This window comes from Pollachius pollachius (assembly GCF_949987615.1).
Source record: "Pollachius pollachius genome assembly, chromosome: 3".
Classification (NCBI taxonomy): Eukaryota; Metazoa; Chordata; class Actinopteri; order Gadiformes; family Gadidae; genus Pollachius; species Pollachius pollachius.
Window position 1 is genome coordinate 6,145,043 of NC_136936.1, and position 23,672 is coordinate 6,168,714.

A 23,672-nucleotide genomic window follows, 5' to 3' on the forward strand; every position below is an offset into this window, starting at 1 on the left:
GTGTTGGGTATGGGGGGGGGGGGGGGGGGGGGGGGGGCGGTCTGTCTGTCTGGGTCAATATGTATATGTGTCTATCTGAATATGTGTGTGTGGGCGAGAGGGGGTCAGCAAAAATAGAGAAAAACAAAATGGCCCCACTTCAGCAACCACACTCTGAGGGAAAATGAGGGGTTGCCAACATTTGGATGGCTAGGGGTCAGAGTTCATGTCACACGGCAGTGCTTAGACGACTGCCGGTGTGTGTTGTGGTGGCTTGGGTGTGATCGCACACACAGTTGGAGGCTGGCAGGACGGATGGCTGGAGGGGTCCCATCACCTCTCCTTCTCCAGCGAAGGGGGTCTCAGCATCCACTACATGAACAACGATGTCACCCTTACCTAATGAAACATTTAAACAGTCCTTCTCAATGTTTTTGAACATCTTTATTAGTAATCATTCCGGCTTTCGCTAGCAATCAATGGAGAGAAATACAACGAAAAAAACAGATAAATCCACTTTATCTTTTACATGCGGAATGCATGACGCGTCAACACTTAATCATGCCAACAATCTGCCTCTTGTCGGGTCTGTCTAACCCTTCTCTGTCTGGCTCTGTCAGCCACCCACCTGCTCACCATCACACATAGACACATTTGATAGCTCTTTGCATATTTAACACATGTTTTGTTTTTTCCCTGTTCCATATTCACCTCAAACATATTCCTGTCAAGACTCAACGTAGACTGCCGATCCTTTTCATCTCCATCTTTTAGATGTAATGTTATAAATGAAATGTCAAGTTTAGCTGCGTGAGTGTACCTCCCCTCGGCCACGCCCACTTCCCAGGCATCTCAACATATTCATCCTGTTCTCCCTTTTCTCCCCCTTCGACCGCCACCGCACCCGCTACATTAATCAGGATCCCTCCTTGTTCCCTCCTCCAAGTGTCAGTCGGAGCAGAAGCAAATAAAGGTCACCAATTAGACTGTGATCCGGGCAAAAGGCTTTTCCATTTGACTGGGGGATGATCTGCCTACTTGGCCTTCTACCCCGCTGCCGTTCCCCCTCTCCCCACCCGCCCCTACACCGACCACCCCCACGGACGTCTACATCACCCCCCCGGAGCCCCCTGTCGGGCAGAGGCATGATGAGGGAGATAACCTGGCAGTGATGGGGAGGGAGGAGGCTGCACTGCCTGAATGTCAATACCGACGGCGAGAGTGGCGTTGGGAGGAGCGCGGAGGAGAAACCTCTGTCCTGTAGACCGCAGAGGGAGAGAGGGGGAGGGAAGGGGGGAGGGGGAACCGTGACAACATTGGTTTCGTTGTGGAAAACGCATCGTGGTGGAACATGGCGGCGTGTGCTCACGTGGAGGGCTCGTTCACTGACGTTTGTTGTGGTTTCTGCAGCTTGGCGACACGGGGATGTATACCTGCATCGCCTCCACGCCCAGCGGAGAGGCCTCCTGGAAGGCCTACCTGGAGGTGCAAGGTAAGAAAGGGGGCCTAGACGCCCATGTGGGGCCAAGCTGTTGTTTTATTGTTCCTTCTTCATGGTTTGATCAAAAAACGGATGCATTCATTTGAAACCTCAGATAAAAATATGTTAATATCACTACACTTGCTATTTAGACACTTAGGTAGGGGTGAGGTAAGGTTTCCTTGCTCCTGATGCCTAGGTAGGCTTGGGGGGACATTGGGGTTTGAACCCTGAACCTTTTAACTGGGAATCAAACACCCTTGACTAGACTATCATACATTTGACAATTTCATCCATATTTAAGAACCTGTTAGAACATCTGGATCGTGGGCATCTGTAAGTAGCGGGACTTTCAGGGGCGGTAAAAGATCCATATAAGTAACTATCTTCTCCTGCCTGCGTCTAGAATTCGGGGTCCCGGTTCAGCCCGTCAGACCCACGGATCCCAACCTGATCCCCAGCCCCCCCTCCAGGCCCGAGGTGACGGAGGTGAGCCGCTCCTCCGTCACCCTCTCCTGGAAGCCCAACCTGAGCGGGGCCACGCCCACCTCCTACATCATCGAGGCCTTCAGGTAACACCACTTGTACAGTCACTCACTAGTTCACTACTTTCACCCACTAGTTCAGTAGTATCACTCACTAGTTCCCTTAACGCAACCCTGCTGCCTCTTCCTTTGGACAATTAGAGCCAGGAAAAGATCCACCTTATGATATGAGACTATAATATGCTTTAATAAAACTTTTACCCCCAATTTCCTGTCCAGGAGTGATAAGGCACATCTTATCTTTTCATTATAATGACGAGGGTGATTCCATAAAGTCTGGGAGTTTTTATTTTTACTTTTACTGAATACCAATCTGGTGATTCATTTTCATGATTTTCATGATTAAAACAAATTTAATTAATGAGGTATTTGGGTGACAAACAATACTTAAAACTTTTGTGTTAGATATAATTGTTTGTCTTCATGGAAAGCGACAGACAGACAGAAAGGCAGACAGTGTGTTAAAAGAGCGAGGGGGGAGGTCCATGTAGCATAGGAACCCAGTGTTCCCATCACCTAACCCCTGATACCCCCCCATCTCACAGCCACGCGTCGGGCAGCAGCTGGCAGACGCTGGTGGAGCATGTGAAGACGGAGAGCTACCTGCTGAAGGGCCTGAAGCCCAGCGCCGTCTACCTCTTCCTGGTGCGCGCCGCCAACGCCTACGGCCTCAGCGACCCCAGCCCCATCACCGACGCCGTCAAGACACAAGGTAGGGTGCCTGCACCCTGACCCTCACCCTAATGTTTTGAGAACCATTTTCTGCTTGTGTATAATCTGTAGTGTTGCATACGCTAATCATGTGTGTGTGTTTGTGTGTGTGCTTGTGTGTGCTTGTGTGTGCGTGGCTGTCCCTCCAGAAATCCCCCCAACGAGCCAGGGCGTGGACCACCGTCAGATCCAGAGGGAGCTGGGCGAGGTGGTCATCCACCTCCACAACCCCACCATCCTGTCCTCCTCCTCAGTCAGAGTCCAGTGGACCGTGAGTACCTCCGCCTCCACCACCCTCCACCCTCCACCGCTAACCCCCTTCCTGCAGGCCGCCGCCTCCACCAGCCTCCACCCAGCAGCGGTGTTCCTGCTATTCCCTCAGTTTCACTTCCAGAACAGGGATCATCCACGAGTCACGTTCCCAGCGCTCCATTAGTTCCACTCTGAACACTTCATTGCGTCCAACGCCCCACGTGTTCCGGAAGGGGCGTCCCACATCCCACCAGCCCCGTCCCACGCCTTCCCCCTGCCCATCTGGCCTTGGCCGGAGCACCAACGGTTTGGTCGGCCGTAGCACCGCCAGCTCCAGCCCCACCCACCCCCCACCTCGCAACCCCCATCCTCGCTGGCCAACGTTCCCCCAGCCAACGCCAGCGAGCCCATGAGCACGGGACCCTGCAGAGCGGCAGAAAGGAACCGCCGTTCCGCGTGCGACGTGTCACTCGGTGCCCCTTCATATTGAGAACCACTCGATGGCTGTTAAAACAGCACGGGGGGGGGGGGGGGGGGGGGGGGGGGGGGGGGGGGGAGAGAGGAAGAGGTGGGAGGCAGCCAACTGGAGGAGCTCTTAAAGTGGAAATGGCTTGCAGATGTAGATGACGAGAGAGCGAGAGAGAGAGAGAGAGAGAGAGACGAAAAAAGGGTACCGAGAGATGGAGAGAATCAATCAGGCATCCATTAACCATGGCAACCTTTTACCACTGTGTGCTGTGCTGAAGTTCTGGATTTGGGGTCTGGCCATAGGTGGGTTCCATCAGTGTGATGAGCACGGCGGTGTCCTGGCCATGGATAACTCTCTCTCCGGTTACACCAGAGGGGCTTGTGGAGCCGCACTGCGTTTTTTCGGTGTGTTTTACTCCTTTGACAGAAGGCACTGCGCAGCATTCCCCGCTGGAACGACGTGACCCAGGGCCGTGGTGAATGGGAGACGGCGAGATGTTTTTAAGAAAGGGATACCGACATGCCATGACTGATGTAAACCAGCTCTGCTCACTTACCCTTCCTCGCTGGAATGTTCTTGGTGGGGTGGAAACAATATTCAGGAACTTTTCTTTCTTTCTTTTTTTTTACGTGGAGCCACAACAGATTCACACTCGTTTTTTTACGAGGTTGTTTTAAAGGGTGGAATACACTCCCATCTTGGAAGGGCCTTTTTCTCCCAATCTTTGCGTCAATCCGTTCGTACAGTCCCCCCCCCTCCTTCCAGCCCCGCCTAATGGAGACCACCTGAGTCGACGGCGTGTTTTCACAGGAGAGCGCTAAGCGTCAACAAGTTTACAAGTCACCCCTGCCTCCATCCAGCGCCGTTCCGCAGGCTACAGCGCTAATGCTAACACGCCGTGCTCGTAGTTAACCCGGGACAACCCTGGATCCTACCAAATAACAACCCCATCCACAGCAGAAGACCTTATCTCCTCCCCTCCCCGTAATCTAGTATCACGCTTGGTTATTGGAACTCGCCCACCCCCAACCCCCCCCCCCACACACACACACACACACACACACACACACACACACACACACACACACGCACACACTTTGTTGCTGCCAGTCGACGGGAGCGCGAAGGGGACTACGAGAGAAGGAGACAGGCTGCCCTGGGACCCTCTCCACCCCCCATCTCCCCCACCCCCGGGTTTAACCAGCCCCAGACTCACAGGAACCTCTGGCCCCATGACCTCATGCTGTGGTTTGAGTAAACGGCTGCAAATAGTGCATGGCGTGGAGGGGACCGACGCAGGAGCGGGGGAGGTGACGGAGGAGAGGGAGGGTGGGCGGGAAGGGCCGACCATGGGAGAGATGCGGAGGGATAAACACCACGCGTTAGCACCACATTCCTCACAGAGGGCCTAGGGGCCCGGGGCCCCATCCGTCACAGCTGTCCACGCCGCGCGGCCCCGGAGCACCGGGCACAGCTGCTTGGCTTCCCACCGAGGGCACTGTCCGGAGGGCTCGTGGTCAGGGTGTCGGTTTGACTCCGAGACGGAGGTCTCTGGGTTCGTACCCCGACGCTCTAACTAACTAACTACTAACTACTACGGCTCCTGGAGGAATCCTTGAGCAGGATGCCGTCTTCGCCCTCATCGTGGGTTAATCCCCGGTCGTGTGCTCTAATGTTACGTCTTAACATCTCTCTTCCAACCCGCTGGCCTGTCCCTCTTCATTCTCCTGTCCCTGAGGTCATAAAAACCCTTTGGAGTTCTCATGGAAAACCGCGTTTGAATTGAAGCGTCTGCTGCCCCTCGCTGTCGTCGCCCGTCTCCTCACACGCGGCTCCCCCTTCCGCCCACTAGGTGGAGCTGCAGTCCCAGTACATCCAGGGCTACAAGGTGATGCACCGGCCGGCGCCGGAGGGCGCTCAGAGGAGCGAGTGGGCCGTGTTCGAGGTCCGCACCCCTGGGGAGGAGAGCGCCGTGGTGCCCCAGCTCAGGAAGGGCGTCACCTACGAGTTCAAGGTGCGGCCGTTCTTCAACGAGTTCCAGGGAACGGACAGCGACGTCAAGATCGGCAAGACGCTGGAGGAAGGTGGGTGGAGCCAAGGCCCGCGTCTGTGTGTGTGTGTGTGTGTGTGTGTGTGTGTGTGTGTGTGTGTGTTGTGTGTGTGGGGTGTGTAGATATGTGTTTGCGTGGCTGAGTATGTTGTGTGGCAATTTATTTATGGTGTGTGTGTGTGTGTGTGTGTGTGTGTGTGTGTGTATGTGTGTGTGTGTGTGTGTGCTATGTGCACATGAGCATGTCAGTGCCTGTGTTTGTTCATGAGTGTGCGTGCGTTCATCTGTGTATGCGTGCACATGCTCATATTCATCCATTGCTGTTTGTTTGTGTGTGCGTGCGTCTGTGCACACACATGGTGTCACGTGCATGTTTACATGTGTACACAATGCTCACGTGCGCACAGCTTGCAACCTCACACACAGCAGCTGTTCCCAGCAGCAGCCTCAGACAGAGAACGTGTGTGTGTGTGTGTGTGTGTGTGTGTGTGTGGGTGCGTGCGTGTGTGTGTGTGGTTCTGTGTTTGTTAAAACGCGGCGCATTCAGGCACGCCCGCCTCGGATCTATCAGCTCTTTGAAATCTGGAGGCCACGTGACAAACCAGAGAGCAGATGACAAGCAGCACACACATTAACCCGACTAGGGTGGCTGCTAATTCTTCATCGGGTGTGGTTGTTAGGGGGAGATTGAGCAAACCCCTTGCTCCTCGTTAAAATGTTTGTCAATCTTTGATAAACATTTATGGGGAACGAAGTGTGTATGCTAATGTGTGTTTGTGTCGTCTACTTTTCCTGCTGGATATCCCACTTTGTTTTTTCCGTTTCTGTTAATAATTGTTTTTCCAGGGCTCCGAGCGCGATGCCGGCTCTCCAAGATAGAAACGCACTCAATCAATATGCAATTACGATATCCCTTCTTGTTTTTCCTAATTAATTTCCTGTAATCACATTGCCCCACTCCTTGTGCATAAACCATGGCTTGCGTTTTTTCTTTCACTCTGTGAATCACTTGTGTCGGAACACGAGTGTTTTCCCGCCAGAAGCGGCGCAACAACGGTAATGTTTTACGATTACCATTCCTTTGTTCTCTCCTTCGCTTCCAGTCCCTGACACAAAGATAAAGGCGCACTTTTCTGACAGCTGGATCGTACAACGGCAGACGGCGCTCCATTAAGGAGGGAATGTTGTGGTATAATGTAGGAACGTGAGGGTGATTTAGAATTTTCTGTCTATTCTTTTGTTTTTCCACGCGTTAGCTCCCAGTGCGCCGCCGCGCGAGGTCAAAGTGACGGAGAGCGCGGACAATGGGACCGCCGTCCTGGTCTCCTGGCAACCCCCGCCCGAGGACGAGCAGAACGGCCTGGTTCAGGAGTACAAGGTGAGAGTCCTTCACACCAGGCAGAGAGAGAGGGAGAGAGAGATATAGACAAACAGAGAGAGAGAGAGGGAGAGACATAGACAAACAGACAGAGAGAGAGAGAGACTTAGACAGAGAGAGAGTGAGAGAAAGAGTGGGCAAAACGGAGAGAGAATATAGAGAATATAGAACACAAAAAGGGAGGGAGAGCAAGACAGAGAGAGAGAGAGAGAGAGAGAGAGAAAGGGAGAGAGGGAGATGGAGAGAGGGAAAGGTATATAAAGAGAGGGAGAGAGTGAGGGAGTGCGACAGAGACAGACAGAGAAAAAGAGGGAGAGAGATACAGAGACAGACAGATAGTGAGAGGGAGAGAGACAGACAGACTGAAGGACTGACAGACAGACAGAGAGAGAGACACACCAAGGAAAAAAAAGAAAGTGAAAGATAGAGGAAGGGATAAATAGAGAATGAGATGTGATACAGGGACCAAGATAACAGATAAGATAAAAGAAAAAGAAGAATCACTTTTATAGGAAAAATAGATATAACCAGAGATACAGAGAGACAAAGGAGACAGCATTGCAGATATATACACATCTGGGATCCACAAACTGTACTTGCTATAGAGATACACACACACACACACACACACACACACACACACACACACACACACACACACACACACACACACACACACACACACACACACACAATGAGATGGGGCACACCTTAGGAGGCTAGTAGGCTAAACACGTGCTGCTGAAAGCTCAGCCAGGGAGACAATAAGGTGTTGTCGATTATGGTAAAACAGTGCCATCTGGTGGACAGAAGATATTTACATTATTTTGTGTATTTGGTTCACATTTTTCTTGTGTTTTATAGCAATAAAGTTTAAAACATGTCTACAATGGATGAAATTGTAAAATATTCATCATAAAATATTAGTTGCGAAAATATAGTTTCTTACAATTTAATGTTTTATGTTAAAGTAATGACATTTCTTGAGAAATAAGGATCACATTTTCGATGGAATAATACAGATACTGTTATAAAATGGTTTCCAACTGTAAAGACCAAAAAGAAAATAAGTGGAGAAAAACACAATTATCACCCTATTCTGTATTCCCTCTGCGTTTATAACTGACCTTATCTTTCGACTGCTGTGCTGTTGCAATACATTCGTCAGGCCTTTATGTGAATCATAATGTATGCTTTGTGTCAGTTGGTGTACGATTCACCACATGGACCATGTAGTTGTGCGAAGGCTGCGATTTTAATTGGAAATGTGTATTTTGTGGTCATGGGGGATGTGGTTTAGTGGCGGAGGAAACGGTGAGGCTCAGTGAGTGCAAAAGTTAAGCCACTGTTCATTCTCCAGGTAAATGTTTTCTGGCGATAGGGTTTATAGTAATTTCATGGTTGTTAAATCCATTCTCCCTACTCGTTACTGTGCCGGCTCCCCAGAGGATCTTCCCCTTCTAGGAACTCACAAAGCCCCCAGGAAGTAGGGTGGTGAAATACTCCATCATACATATAGACACACACACACACAAACACACACACACGAACACACACACACGAACACACACACACACACACACACACACACACACACACACACACACACACACATATAAATACACACACACACACACACATATATAGATACCCCCCCCCACACACACACACACACATATACTAGGCCTACATACATACAAAGCAAACAAACATATGCAGACACATTCAGAGTCACTCTAACATACATTCACCCAAAATCCAACACCAAGGCATGCAGACAGACATACACACACATACACACTTGAAAGCTTGTTTGCTAACCTGGTGGTTAACTAGGTGTTGGAAGGTGTTTGTACTGTGTATGTGCCTGTGTTTGTGCGAGTGTGTGTATGGGTGTGTTAAGAAAGCATTGTGTACAGCTTCAGGATGTGTGAACTCGTGCTGAGGTGTATGTATGGCTCTCTTTGTAGACCCCCAGGTTTGCTCGCTCGGCTTCCTGCTAGCCGAGGCATTAGCCCCGGTGTAATTGCGTTATGGAGGTACCCACTGATCCCCAGTTGTTTTTCATGGACTTAAGTTCTGCTCTCAGACATGTTATGGCTACCTGAACCAACACCCACGACAGTGTCAAGGGCTGCTCCGTAGGAAAAAAGAAAACCGTGGTCCTGCGATTTTTCAAAACGGTTTAATATGTTTTCCCACCGACACTCCCCCGAGCCGTTACTAAATCCACCGTACCAGGGCTGCCGATCAGAAGAAATTAGCCATGTTGTGCCAATGTAACACTTTAAGCCAGCCAGGCCATTTCGCGTATTTCTCTGGTATTTCTAAAGATTTCTCCGTCTGCTTTCAGAACTACCATTTTTGATAACCACGTTTGGACTCGTTTCTAAACCCGTGTTAAATAATCACCAACCCTAAAACCGTTTCACACGATGCACTGTACGTTTTGATTCTCTTGACCCCTCGGTGTGTGTTTCTGGTAGATCTGGTGCCTGGGGAACGAGAGCCGGTACCACATCAACCGCACAGTGGACGGCGCCTCCTTCTCCGTCCTCATCCCCATCACCAGCCTGACCCCGGGGATCCGTTACAGCGTGGAGGTCGCAGCCAGTACTGGCGCCGGCCCGGGAGTCAAGAGCGACGTCACCTACTTCCAGCTGGGTGAGCCGGGATGTGACCTCATAACTGCGCCTCCCCCCCCCCCCCCTTCTCTCCCCCCCCCCCCCCCCCCCCCCCCCGCTGGGTGTATGAGTCTGATGTGCGCTTTTAATTGGACTTGTGTTTACATCTTGGTACTTTCATGCTTTCCCAACGCACTGTTAATCATGCGGCCGCGTGCTAAATGGTAGCAGCATATTGCAATTAAATAAGGATTTTGCCTTTTATGTGTAAAAAAAGGAGCGTTTTTTTGAACCTCGTGTTTGCTTTTGATTTGGAGTAAACAACGTTAAAGCCCGATGCTTGAACAGAAAGCGTACCAGCAAGGATTCAGTCGGCAAACACTTTGAAACGCACCCAAAGTGATCCTAGATAAGCATGAATTCCTTGTTTTAACACAGCCTGAACTCTGTCAATCCTGCGGCATTCATGTGCAGCCGGGCTGTTCAGTCATGGCCGACCCTCCCTGTTCTATTCACCGGTCCTGGGTGCTTGATCTGGTTCTGAGCAGCACTAGCATGATGAAGGCGCTCGTGAATTCAGTGTGCTGGAGAATAACAATATCAGTGTGGTGAGCCAAACAATTGCCTTATTTTTTGCTATTGAGATTTTTGGTTTGCGTTTTCTCTATTTTCAGTTTAGCAATATCGTGTGGGGTTTATTTCCCTAAAGCGCAGTACCACCATCGAGACATTCTGGATGGGAAAGAAGACAGCCAATTTCACTGTGAGAGAAAGGGAGAGATACACGGGAAATTGAATAGAGAGAGAGAGGCAGACAGAGATAGATAATGGAATATAGAGAGAATACAGTAGAGCGAGAGAGAGAGAGAAAGTTCAATAGTCAAAAAGAAAGACAGGTATCCCAGGTTTTTATCTAGCTGTGTGTGTGTGTGTGTGTGTGTGTGTGTATGTGTGTGTGCCTGTGTGTGTGTCTGTGTCGACCTTTGTGCGTGTGTGTGAATGCGTTCCTTTCTTCCTGTGTGTGCGTACATGTGTGTGTATGTGTGTGGTTAAGTGCAAGGGGGCGTCTGGGCACTGGGGGGGGGGGGGCAGGCTGTGACTGATACGATTCCACCCACTCAAGGGTTCCCGTGGCGATGGTGCTGCCTGTTCCAACACTGCGGTGGAACACTGCGCCCCAGGGAATGCTTCACCCAAACGCATCTGTCACACTCTGCCGAGGCTGGCGGTGCTCCTCATCCCGGCCAGGGTACCTGACTGCACGGCTCCCCCACCCCTCTCCCCCTCTCCCCCTGTCCCCCTCTCCTCCTCTCCCCCTGTCCCCCTCTCCCCCTGTCCCCCTCTCCTCCTCTCCTTCTCTCCTCCTCTCCTCCTCTCCTCCTCTCCCCCTCTCCTTCTCTCCTCCTCTCCCCCTCTCCTCCTCTCCTCCTCTCCCCCTCTCCCCCTCTCCCCCTGTCCCCCTCTCCTCCTCTCCCCCTCTCCCCCTGTCCCCCTCTCCTCCTCTCCTTCTCTCCTCCTCTCCTCCTCTCCTCCTCTCCCCTCTCCTCCTCCCCTTCTCTCCCCCTCTCCCAATCTCCCCCTCTCCCCCTCTCCCCCTCTCCTCCTCTCCCCCTCTCCTTCTCTCCCCCTCTCCCCCTCTCCTCCTCTCCCCCTCTCCTCCTCTCCTCCTCTCCCCTCTCCTCCTCTCCCCCTCTCCTCCTCTCCTCCTCTCCCCCTCTCCTCCTCTCCCCCTCTCCCCCTCTCCCCCTCCCCTTCTCTCCCCCTCTCCCAATCTCCCCCTCTCCTTCTCTCCCCCTCCCCTTCCCTCCCCATCTCCTCCTCTCCCCCTCTCCTCCTCTCCCCCTCTCCCCCTCTCCTTCTCTCCCCCTCCCTTTCTCTCCCCATCTCCTCCTCTCCCCCTCTCCTCCTCTCCCCCTCTCCTCCTCCCCCCTCTCCCCCTCCCCTTTTCTCCCCCTCTCCTCCTCTCCCCCTCTCCTCCTCTCCTCCTCTCCCCCTCTCCTCCTCTCCCCCTCTCCCCCTCTCCTCCTCTCCTCCTCTCCCCCTCTCCCAATCTCCCCCTCTCCCCCTCTCCCAATCTCCCCCTCTCCTCCTGTCCTCCTCTCCCCCTCTCCTCCTCTCCTCCTCTCCTCCTCTCCCCCTCTCCTCCACTCCTCTCCTCCTGTACCCCTCTCCTCCACTCCTCTTCTCCCCCTCTCCTCCAGTCCCTCTCTCCCCCTCTCCTTCTCTCCCCCTCTCCTTCTCTCCCCCTCTCCTCCTCTTCCCCTCTCCTCCACTCCCCCTCTCCTCCTCTCCCCCTCTCCCCCTCTCCTCCTCTCCCCCTCTCCTCCACTCCTCCTCTCCTCCTCTCCTCCTCTCCCGGCCTCCCCCTCTCGCCCTCTCCTCCTCTCCTCCTCTCCTCCTCTCCTCCTCTCCCCCTCTCCTCCTCTCCCCCTCTCGCCCTCTCCTCCTCTCCCCCTCTCCTCCTCTCCTCCTCTCCTCCTCTCCCCCGCTCCCCCACTCCCCTTCTCCCCCTCTCCTCGATTCCTCGTCTCCTTCTCCTTTTCTCCTTCACTCTCCCCCCTCCTCCTCTCCTCCCCTCCTCTCCTCCCCCCCCCCTCTCCTGCTTCAGCCTCAGAAAGGAAACTGCTATTTGATGTATAGACGGGAGGAGAAACCGGGAGGGATTGACTTGGACTGTGGAGTAGGGGGAGGGAATGGTGGTCTGGCTGGCTGGATGGGTGGATAGGTGGGTGAAGGAATGAGCATGTGTGGACGTGGGATTGGTGGATGGGTGCATCGAAGGATGGATGGTTTTTTGATTGGATGTCTCGCTGTCTGGCTGATACAAAGTCAAAAAAGAAATACAACATCACAGGCCTGTCTGCCTGTCCGACTCAATCTTCCCTGTGGCTACAAGAGCGTTGATGGAAGAAGTTGTCTGCACGATGAAACAAATAATATGATGGAGAGAGGCAGAGAGAGTGAGATACAGAGAGATAGAGGGGCAGAGGGCGAGTGAGAGAGGCAGAGATACAGAGAGAGAGAGGCAGAGAGAGAGGGAGAGAGAGAGAGAAAGTGAGAGAAAGCGAGAGAGAGAAAGTGAGAGAAAGCGAGAGAGAGAGAGAGAGAGCGAGAGAGAGTGGCGGAAATACAGACAGAGAAGAACAAGAAAGAAACAGCTTGGTGAGATTCTGCACCAGGGGGAGCTAGGGCCAGAGTCAGAACAAGAGATCTTTCATGAAAGGCATGTGTTCATGTGTGTGCGTGCCCCCGGCTAACAGACGAGGGGTGCAGACTGAGCGGTGGGTGCTGTGGTCGCGGTCACACCCTGCTCTCTCTCACAGTGTGTTTCACAATAGCCAAACAGCTTGGCCTACGCTCACAGCCCCTGTGTCTGCAGAGACAAGCTGTAGCTTGGCGTTCACCACCAGGCGAAGACAGGACGGGCCTTTTATTAATGTCATTATCGCTATTAAGGATCCACCGGTTTCTGCTGTCCCTGTAATCATCCACGGTGGTTACGCTGCTCCGGAGCGTCACGGAGGCAAGATGCTCTGAATGTTCCTTGAGGAGAGACGTGCCCTCGTCTGTTTGTTGATGATTGAGAGGTTGCTGGTGGAAGCTTTGTGATTCATATAGAGCAGAGTCCTCCCTCCCCCGTCTTCGTTCCCCTTCCTCTTCCCTCCCCCCTCCCCGACCTCACCCTCATCGGCGCAGATGAAAGAAAGCCTTTTTTTTGTGATGTCGGGGTAAAGAGAAGCGAGAGGAAAATGTTCCCCGTTTATTTGCTCCTCTAGCTCCCGCTGCTTTACTTAAAAGGAAAACATTCCTAATTTCCTCCCAAATGTTTTGACTTTAACTGTCATGATTTCACGCCCGTCATTGCGTTGCCGTTCTCTTTCCCCAAATATTTACATAGAAATATTCTTGACTCAAATGGTTTCTTTCCCCTCTCCTCTTTCATCAGGGGTTTAGTTTCTCGTTTTTTTACTACTATTTGTGAATGTCATTTCTCTTTAGGCTTTAAATTGACTTAATATATGCATATTAATGATCAGTTAGGCTGTCAGTCATTTTGCTCAAAGATGTTTTCGAGTTTTGACAACTTTACTGTCCTTGTGTAATCTGTAACCCCCTTTCTCTCTTCCCAACAACCCCTACTCCTCCTCCTCCTCCACCCTCCTCCCCCTGTCTTCCACCACCTCTCCCTCCTCCATCTTCTTCTCCTCTACCTCCCCAACCTTCCTTCCTCCACCTCCACCCCCACCTCTTCCTCCACCTTCCCCCCCCCCCTCCCAGACGCTTCGGGCCGCATGACCGAGTCGCCGTCGGACCCCCAGAACCCCTTGTCCCAGCAGATCTCGGACGTGGTGAAGCAGCCGGCGTTCATCGCGGGCATTGGCGCGGCGTGCTGGATCATCCTGATGGTGTTCAGCATCTGGCTGTACCGCCACCGGAAGAAGAGGAGCGGCCACTCCACCAGCTACGCCGGCATACGCAAAGGTGGGCGTTCCATGCAGCGCACGTGTGTTTCCTACGTGTGCACGTGCCAGGGTCGGAGGGCGGTCGGAGGGAGCCGATTTGAGGGAGTTGCGATACGTCTCCATTGCAACTTCCACAGCATTCGGATACGTTTCTTTAAGGAGCTGGTCGTCTGTTGGGGTACTTGAGGTCCGATGACATCAGATAAGGCGTCGCTTTATTGTTGGATTTGTTCAGAAAACTGTCCAGAAACCGAAACCCGATCTGGGGTGCGTACAGGGAGACAGCAGACAGAAGGGGATCAAACCCAGTAACTTCCTGGCTGAGAGTCAACACCCTAGAACACACAACAGCTTTAAGTGTATGAATAAAGTGTAGACGTAGAAGTCTTGGAGACTATAGCATCAGGTTTACTCCAATCTTGTTGACAAACTGTAATGATTTCACTCCTCATTACCAAAACATCTCCCAACTAATTCACACCCGCAAGGGAGACGTTGGATGGATCTGATGCAGAGTGTAATTTGGAGTACTACAGTTTTGCGGTAGTGTGGGTGTGGAAAAGTATTTTCTATTGCTGAAGATTGTTTGGAAACTGAAGCCACAGAGCAAAGTCCCTTTTAAGTCGTTCCGTTTTGATTTCCCTTGGAAACAGAGAAACGACAACAACTATATTATGTAGGACACACTGACACCCCCTGCATTTTATCTTAGCTGTTGTTGCAAACCAAGGTCTTTTATTGTGGAGGAGTTGGCGCTCCTTGCGTCATCCACTCGCTAGTTAGTGTCTTTGTTACGGCGGTTCGGTGAGGAGCGCTTCCCTCTTGGATGTGGCTGCTACTGCTTCTAATTCCACCCAGACGGCCCGACCAAACCAGACCTTACCTCTCCCCCCCCCCCCCCCCCAAATAAGCGCTTTTATTTTGAACTGCCTTGAGCCAAAGTGACAGGGTTCACGACACAAGCCCTCCCCCTTTCCACAACACTTACACAAGAGAACCAAGAGGGGCTATTAGGGCTTTGTGCCCGGGTCTCATTTGTGTCTGGGCCGGTGGTAATGTGTGTGTGGGCCCCGGGGCGATGCAGCTGGTTGGGGCCCCGTGAAGGGCCCTTACCTGTTACTCTGTCACCCTCCCCCCCCTGACACCCCCCACCCCAGAGCTCCCTGGTCAGAGGGGATCCACACTTCACCCTGCTCCGCTCCAGACACACACAAACAATGGGTGGGATTAGCCGGGACTCTGGCGCTGTCGAAGCCGTAGGGTGGGGCCAGCCTGGGGTTAGGGGGTAGACTGGCTGGTCTGCTCCATGTTAACCCCCTGGGTGGGTGTCCCACCCACCCTCCAGCTGTTGGTAAGGAGTCATTTAGACAGAGGAGGGAGATGGATACCTTGGCTGAGCCGTTGTCTTAATCTGCCTGGGGGCCTGGGGTTCCTTTTCCGTACGCAGATGCACGTGTGGGGCCGATTGTGACGGCCACGAGCCTGGTGTTTTCATCGTGGTGTGGATTACCTTAAAGTCATCTTTCTCAGGCACACTGGATGACATTCAGGGAAATAGACAGCTCGGTTTTCGAATCTAATACGGCAGCGTTGCGCGGTGTTTGTGTGTGTGTGCGTGTGTGTGTGTGTGTGTGTGTGTGTGTGTGTGTGTGGTTGGTGTGTTGGTTGCAAACAAGGAATAAAGGTAACGTTTTGGCACACAGCAGGCTTTCTTTATTAGAAACTGTTGCCAAGTCGCTTCGTACTTTACAGACAATAGCCGTTCTGTGAGCGTAGATAACTTCCTCGACTCACCTCGGAGGTTGTCATGGCAACCGGGTCGGTGTTTTTGGGCGACCGCTGCGTGGAGGAGAGAGGAGAGAGGAGAGAGGAGGTTGAATTAGGAGGTGGTAGCCGCAGGCTCCGTATCACTCGCTATAGGCGGACCGCTGCTCTCTCCGTGGGCACGGTAGACAAGTGTGTCGCCCTCTCTCGCTCTCTCTCTCTCTCTCCGCCCCTCCATCTCCCTCCTGATTTCTGAAACCGCAAGGGACCATGGACCCTGCTGGAACTGGTAAGTAAGAATGTTTTGAGAAGAGGAGAAGGGTATAATTGCAACCACATGAAGCAACAGTCTTCACTCGAAACTGAAGTAGTTGGAACGCGGGCGGAGGCCGTGTGTGTGGGTGTGTGTGTGTGTGTGTGTGTGTGTGTGTGTGTGTGTGTGTGTGTGTGTGCGGGGAGGTGAGTGAATGTGCATTTGCATGTGCGCGCGCGTGTGTATGTGTGTGTGTGTGTGTGTGTGTGTGTGTGTGTGTCATCAAATTGCTTTTCCTGTGTAATTGTCCTGGCAGTGACTGTTCCCCACTCTAAATAACCCCTTTGTCAACCTAGGTGTTGGTGCCAGACAACAGCACATTTTCTCCCCCCAAACACAATCGCAACACTTGCAGCTCATTAATTGAGTCACGTAACGTTTTCCTTTTCTTTTTGTTTGCCCCGCAGCAACTGTTCAGCTGCGTTTTGATATTGTAATATGCAACAAAAAAACGGGTGTACTGTCTAAATTGTTCATTAACCATTGACAACGTCAAAGGAGGTTATTGAGGAAAAAAGTCGTCATTCTGTGTTAAACCCTGGATACCAATTTGAAAGGTGCCTATTTACATATTTATTACTTTCTTGTATTTTGTCTTGCTCAAATGAAAATAACATAACAACTTTATTTTTGCCGATACAATATTCATCCCCTATACTTTATTTAAGTTTGTCATTAATAACAGTGTCAATGAAGATAATCACCACAAATTAATTAATGTATATACGTATGTATGACATTCATGGGGAAGGCCTTACCCTCTTTTTTTCCTCTTGAAAAGGCAATTATCCACCACTCTAGAAGGTCATTAAGGAATCTGAGAATTCAGAACGTGCTATTCTGTAAAAGGCTTTGTTTCATATAAAGCAACCTGCGTTCTGAGCATATTCTGAAAAAATAACCTTTACAAAGAAGGAAGCAAGTAAGAGCAAGAGAGCTTCATCCACAGCCTGTGAACATAATAGTTTTTATTTTTTTTGCATTTACTGATACAAGTATTAATATATTGCGCTCCGAGCCATCCCCTGATAATGACACGACAAACACGAAATATGTTACGTTAGTCACCTCCAAGGAGGAGACTAATGTAACATATTTCAGATGGTGTTCCGTGCTAGCCTTCGCTCCGTGGCTAAGTGGATGTAATCAATCTGCTGTGTGTGGAAGAAGCGAGAGAAATCTCCTTGGTGAGTGACCTCACCTCCCAGCAGGCCCTCTGGAAGCCTGGGACTAAAGTAGAACCAGCAGCTGGACGTAGTCTCACCTTCCACAGGGAGGGGGTCTAGGAGGGACGTGGAGGGAGGGCTGTGAAACAGCCATGAATGAGGAGAGGAGAATCTGCAATCTTTTGTTTTAGGTTTCTTTTGTAATGCAATCTCTGGCAATGTGATATGCTGGTGTGCTTTCACTGTGGGGGACACTGTGGTAGAGATGTAGCAGTACACAAAAAGTAGAGATGTATTTTGTGTTCATGTTGCTGTTTCCTAACCCGACTGGTTTGTGCCTGATGTTTGCCTTGTTTTCTCTCCTTGTTTTGGTGTTCTGCCCGGACCAACAGTTCCATCCTTTACCTTCACACCTACAGGTAAGCCCTTATCTCTCCCTGTTATTTTCTTCTTCTTTCCCCCCTCTGTTTGGCAAAAGCTCTACAGAGATCTCGAATGAAGTTCTGCACAAATCCCACGGTTTACGTCTTCAAAACACACAGCGCAGACGACCTGCAATTCGTGTCGGTTTGGATGTACATTTCCCCTCTAAAAGTGGATTAAAAAGCGTTCCTGCTGAAACTCTATACGGACGCGGTTAGTTCTGTGAAGAGCTGTTGACTGACTGCCGTCGGAGAGGACCACTTCATCTCACGGCCTCGCCGAAGAGAGGGAAAAACAGAAGTATCAAGACGTGTTGAGCTTCTCCCAGGACCATGATTTTAGCGGTGACAGCACGCAAGGCTTAAAGAGGAGCGTGTCAGGCAGAGAAGAGGTTGAAACCGGCGTAGACTTGATCAAAGGTAACCTCAGGAAGCGTTTTACCATACAGCAGCAGCAGCAACACACGCATTAGGTAGGCAGGAGGCAGTCCCAACGAAGAGGTAATCGCTGACTTGAGGTGACGTTCCAGAGATGAAAGGAATAAATCGTTCCTTTGTTTGTGTGTGTTTGGCGGCGGGGGGGCAGGTGTGTGGCTGGGGGTGTCTTGGTGTGTGTAGGGGAGGGTGTGTGTGTGTGTGTGTTTGATTGGATGGGTATGTTTGGGGTAGGGCTTTGTGTGTTTATGTGTATGTATGTGTGTGTTGATGTGCGGTTAGGCTGTGTGTGTTTTACGTGTGTGCTTGTGTGTATGTCTGACAGGGCGTTGGCCAACACTCGATTCAGGAGCAGCAACAGGGTAAAGGTGCAGTGAAAGGGTGAGGGAGGGGGAGAGAGAGAGAGTGGACGAGTTGTAAGGGAGTGAGGTGTTTGTGGTTGAGCTGACTAATCCTATCTGTGCCCAGGCTCCAGGTGAACCGTAAACTCCGTTTTTTTCTTCCCTTAGTCCTCAAGGCTTAGCTTCAGGTCTGGAATTTACTTTTTCAATCTTGCTTCAGAAGACGCTGGAAGTTTGAACCCTTTCAGACCCAATTCACTCTGAGCTCATCTCTTTTAGCCAATGGGCACTTGTTTATGCTTGGCTGTTTATGGAAGCACATTTTAAGCCAGTGTTTCTCAACCTGCTGTTGAAATGCTGAAACGCAGAAAACAATTCAAGTCCATTTCCACATAGCAAGGCATGTTGGTCAGGTTTGGGAAATTTTGGCTGTGGATGGAAAAGTAAGAAAAGCAATTATTTTTCTTAATATGAAGAGGATCAACCGTCACACAGACACCTCCACGTGCACACACACAGACACACACACACACACACACACACAGCAATACAATACTCACGGAAATACTCAAATAACAACACAAACCACAACTAACACACACACACACCAAAGCACACATACCCAACGCAACACACACACACACGCATCACAACCCACACACACACACATCTCAACCCTCGATTCTGACGAGAGAGCAAGACCGAGAGCAAGAGTGAGAGAGAGAGAGAAATGGAGCAGGATTGTTATTAAAGTTGGGAGTTAATCTCTCCTTCACACACTGGCAGCCTAGTGCTCCTTGAGAGGGTGATGCAACCTGCAGGCAGCTACAGACACACTGGGCTAACTGGGCTAACTGGGCTGGCTGCTGGGCTAGCTGCTGGGCTAACAGGACTAGCTAGGCTAACTGGGCTAGCAGAGGATCACAGCTCTGAAGCTCCATCCTCCGAAAGGCTCTTACACAGCTCTCAGCCCAGAATGTCTCTCATGCACACACATAGGGGTACACACACAATAACCGCCATGTGCAAGCTTGCACAGACACAAAATCACAAACACACACACGGAACCACATAGTAACACATGCGCAAGGGCCTGCACACAGAAAAACACACACAAGCACATTGGAACGCACACAAATAATTATACACATAGACACGCACATCACATACAGGTACAATCCCTGAACCACGCAGGCATGACAAACAATAACAGGGTACGCGGCTACACCGCCACACACTCACATTCAATCACACACTACTATAATAATAATAATATATCTCCAATGTTATATTCTGTATAACTTCGTTCCAGCTGTCCTTTCTCCTGTGCATACTGTTTAACCGCCTCCTTGATGTTGAATCAGAAAGTCACATATGTCTGTTTTTCTATATTTACATGATTATGGTGACCATGTCCATCAGAACCTCACCGTTTTAATGTCTTGTTTTTCTTTTCTTTTCTACAGTGGCTTATCAAAGAGGTGGCGAGGCCGTCAGCAGCGCCGGAAGGTAAGAAGCAGCATTTGTACATCATAATAACGTGTTTATCCACATGATTGTGTAATACTCACACACGGACACTAGGGGGAGTGCTCTGACTTTCTAATCATCCCGTTCAGGCATCTGGTGGGTGATGCAGAGAGGTTGGTGGGGGTGGTGCTGCTGCTTCTGGTGGTGCTGCTGCTTCTGGTGGTGGTGGTGGTGGTGGGGGAGGTATTTTATGGGACTAGCAGCAACAAAGCCCCATCCAGCCTGCCCCGCAGTCCGTCCTTATCCCCATACGCAGACTCCCGGTCGCCACAAGGCTGTGCCCTAGCTTCACCGATGGATCCAACCCCGTAGGAGGAAACAAGGAGTGGTCCTTAGCCGAGGCTGCTGTATCGGAGGATGCCTGCCATGCAGTAGCAGTTAATGCTACAGAAATGGTGCAACCCTAAGTCCACCGAAACGGGGATCGCGTGAACGTATCTCTATTTGGCATTTGGATGCTTCAGAACGTCTGTGAAAACAAGAAATTCAGTCAAGATGCTGCATGGCATTAACCCTGATAAATATTTATTCAGTAGTTTTACCTTTTCAGTCCCAGCTTACATACATACACGTATGTATGGCATTATTATATAGGTTTATATCAGCGTGTAGTCGGGTTATTGAAACACCAGCTCTGAAGAACATTGTAGCTATGTTTGTTCTTCTCCCTGTGAAAGATGCGCTCCCCTGGTAGGGCTGTGTCTGCTCGTTGGGAAGACAATGGCTGCTCAGTTCTTCTACGCCGCTGAGTGACTGTGCCTCCACGCCGCCAGAGAGTAATTGGCAGTCCAAGACAAATGAGTGCGATCGCTCGAAAACCAAATCCAACACTCGAGTCATTCCAACATACTAGAAGAAGAATAACAATCGTGTGTTTGGATGCCAGGTTACTTTTTGGATTTCACGTTTCCCGGCCCCATCTGTGGATATTAACATGAGTGAAACAATGTATGTGTGGCTTGGATGGAGCTGTTGAGAGGCGAAACCCATGGTATTCCATGACCAATAGGACATGTTTATCGTTATTATGTTTGTACTCCTAGTACTTTGTCCGCCCTGCAGCCACAATGAAGATATCCTGCCAACCAGGAACGCGCAGAGTGCGCTGAATAAAAGACGAATGAGCTGCTCTGAAAGTTAGAAGCCAAGTTGACGAGCGCGAGAAAGAGAGAGAAAGAGAGAGAGGGGAGAGAACATTACATAAACAGACATCATATCCCTGATAACCCCCCCATGGATCTCGCTCGCCTAGCTAGCCGGCTCACTCTTATTCCTCCTCATCTCGTCTCCCTCCAATGTACGGCCGCACTAAGCGTATTCAATGATTGAGATGTTCCCTGACAACGCCGTAGAACCCCTTTAGCGGGCGAAGGCAGAGAGTGGTGTTTGGTTCGACGGGCTTCTGCCTGCGTGCCTTTTGCCGACACTAAATTGCGAGACGCGCCAGAGTTCTCTCCGGCCCCTGGTCCAATCGGAATCCATCGCCGGAGCCCCCAGCCAGACGTGTCATACTGCTGTGGGGCCAAGTGGAGCGAACACAACCTACTTAGCCGGGCCCTGCTCTAATGTGCACCCCCCCACCCCGTCTCACCACACCCAACCCAACCCCCCCAACCCTGGGGCCCAGGGAGTCAGGGAGATGTATGAGGAGAAGGGAAAATAAATAAATGGGGAAATGAAAGAAGGAAAGTACTTCCATATATATATATATATATATATATATAAAACTGTTACGAAGAAATTCACTGGAGCGTAGAGGAGGAGGAAATACTATCTGAGTTTTGTTTGTGTACTTTAACTTGAATAGGCTGCATTCGAAGTCCGTTCTCACACTGGCTTTGTGTGATGTCATGTAAACCCACTTCTCCACGTCCCCCCCCCCCCTTCCAGTCATCTGAATCAGTTGACACACACACACACACACTAACACAGGTGTCTTCTGCTTGTCCCCCTTTCCCTCTAACGCCGCCCGTCGCCGCGCTGTGTGTGTGGTTGTGCAGGCCCGGTCTGCTGAACATCGGGGAGTCGGCGACCCAGCCCTGGCTGGCCGACACCTGGCCCAACTCCTGCTCCAACCACAATGACTGCAGCATCAACTGCTGCACTGCCGGCAACGGCAACAGCGACAGTAACCTGGCGACCTACAGCCGACCAGGTGAGTCCCTTTCACCCGGACCGGCGCCAGCCCGAATAAATAACCTGCGACTGATTCGCATCATGGCCCGACGGAATCATATGCAGTGAATCCCCCCCCCCCCCCCCCGACCGAGCGGAATCCACTCAGGGAGTTCAGGAGATACGATTGGTCGGGATTGCTGCTGCTGTAGTAGAAGAAAAAGAAGTAAGAAAAGATGGTATCTGATATCTGGGTTAGCTCCCTGGAGAATATTGCAGCGCGCTTGTTTTAGTTTCTGTGCTTTGGCTCGTCTCGGCGCAGGAGAACAACCTGGAAGTATTAGAGAAGGCTGGCGAGGTGGAGGACGGCTGTGTTGTCTGATTTATTTGAAGTTAAAGTGGAGATGTTTCGGGCAGGAAATAAAAAGAGCCCACTGGAAGGGCTTACGGCTTTGCTCCTGTCGCTAATCGAATTGAGCCGCTGGATTTCCATACTGTTGTTGAGGTCCGTAATGTAATTTCCCCTAAGTGCTCAGTTATTTAAGAAATGTGGAGCGGCATTTAGAGGTCAGCGATGGCGGCAGCTGCTGGCCAGAGCGAGAGAGAGAGAGAGAGAGAGAGGGATGGAGAGACTGGTGGATAACTAGAGAGAGGGATGGAGCATGAGAGAGAGAGAGAGAGGGATGGAGAGACTGTTGTATAAATAGAGAGAGGGATGGAGCGCGAGAGAGAGAGAGGGATGGAGAGAGCGAGAGAGAGGGATGGAGAGATTGGTGGATAAATAGAGAGAGGGAAGGATGAGACAGAGGGATAGAGTGAGAGAGAGGCTGATGAGGAGAGAGAGGTGCACCTGAAAGAGGAGAGAGAAAGAAGCGCGAGGGAGAGAGAGAGAGAAAGAGCGCACGCATTACGGTTCAACACCAGCTGCCCTTTTAGTCTAGTCAGCACCACTGAGGTTTTCATTACGAGAGTACAGTAAGATTCGTTCCAAAATCTGGGAAATCATGCACACCCACACACACAGATGCATGCACACCTACACACACAGGCACACGGTGACCTCCCTTGAAGGAGAAGCGAGCAAACAACATTTGGCTAAAACTAGCAGTTAGAAGACGGATTAAGGTCATTCGTGATTATCCAATACCTTATTAGTCTGCACCGTCATTAGCGACTGGCTACCTCAGGATGCTTTAAGTGTAAAATTATTGACATTGGACCTTCAAGAGCAATGGCCTCGGTTTCAGCCGCTTATTATCCTCTGTAATTGTCCTCGTGTCATTTCGCCACGACATCAATCCCAAATGCTGTGCATCTAATTGGTTGTTGAGGTTCCTCTGGTTGCTACAACAACATCCTACCTCAGAGACGCAACCGCTGCTAAACCCAGCGGCAGGCGGCCAATCAGAGCACGCCTCACCCGCGTCGCCGTCGGCGCGGGCAACGCAACTAATCGCAACCCTGGCTTCAAGTGTTTATCTTTAGCTCTAACACCGGCCCTCTCTGGCGCGCCTCGGCGCTTGTCTTGGAAAGGAAATAACATAACCCGTGCGAGGCGCAGCCCTCACTCACCGCATGACACCCGCAGCGTTTGACACCCGCAGCGTTTGACACCCGCAGTGTTTGACACCCGTC

At 51.1% G+C, this 23,672-nt stretch overlaps 1 protein-coding gene across 1 annotated transcript in view; it reads left to right on the forward strand.

Moving 5' to 3' along the window:
• Positions 1-23,672, forward strand: part of robo1 (roundabout, axon guidance receptor, homolog 1) — a 157,162-nt gene that overhangs the window by 117,614 nt on the left and 15,876 nt on the right. The window contains exons 10-20 of the mRNA XM_079732359.1: positions 1,390-1,471; positions 1,866-2,031; positions 2,550-2,716; positions 2,865-2,986; positions 5,289-5,520; positions 6,743-6,864; positions 9,351-9,528; positions 13,767-13,970; positions 17,587-17,613; positions 19,859-19,901; positions 21,923-22,077. Coding sequence (XP_079588485.1) covers positions 1,390-1,471; positions 1,866-2,031; positions 2,550-2,716; positions 2,865-2,986; positions 5,289-5,520; positions 6,743-6,864; positions 9,351-9,528; positions 13,767-13,970; positions 17,587-17,613; positions 19,859-19,901; positions 21,923-22,077 — 1,498 coding nt within the window. The remainder of the gene's footprint in view (positions 1-1,389; positions 1,472-1,865; positions 2,032-2,549; positions 2,717-2,864; positions 2,987-5,288; positions 5,521-6,742; positions 6,865-9,350; positions 9,529-13,766; positions 13,971-17,586; positions 17,614-19,858; positions 19,902-21,922; positions 22,078-23,672) is intronic.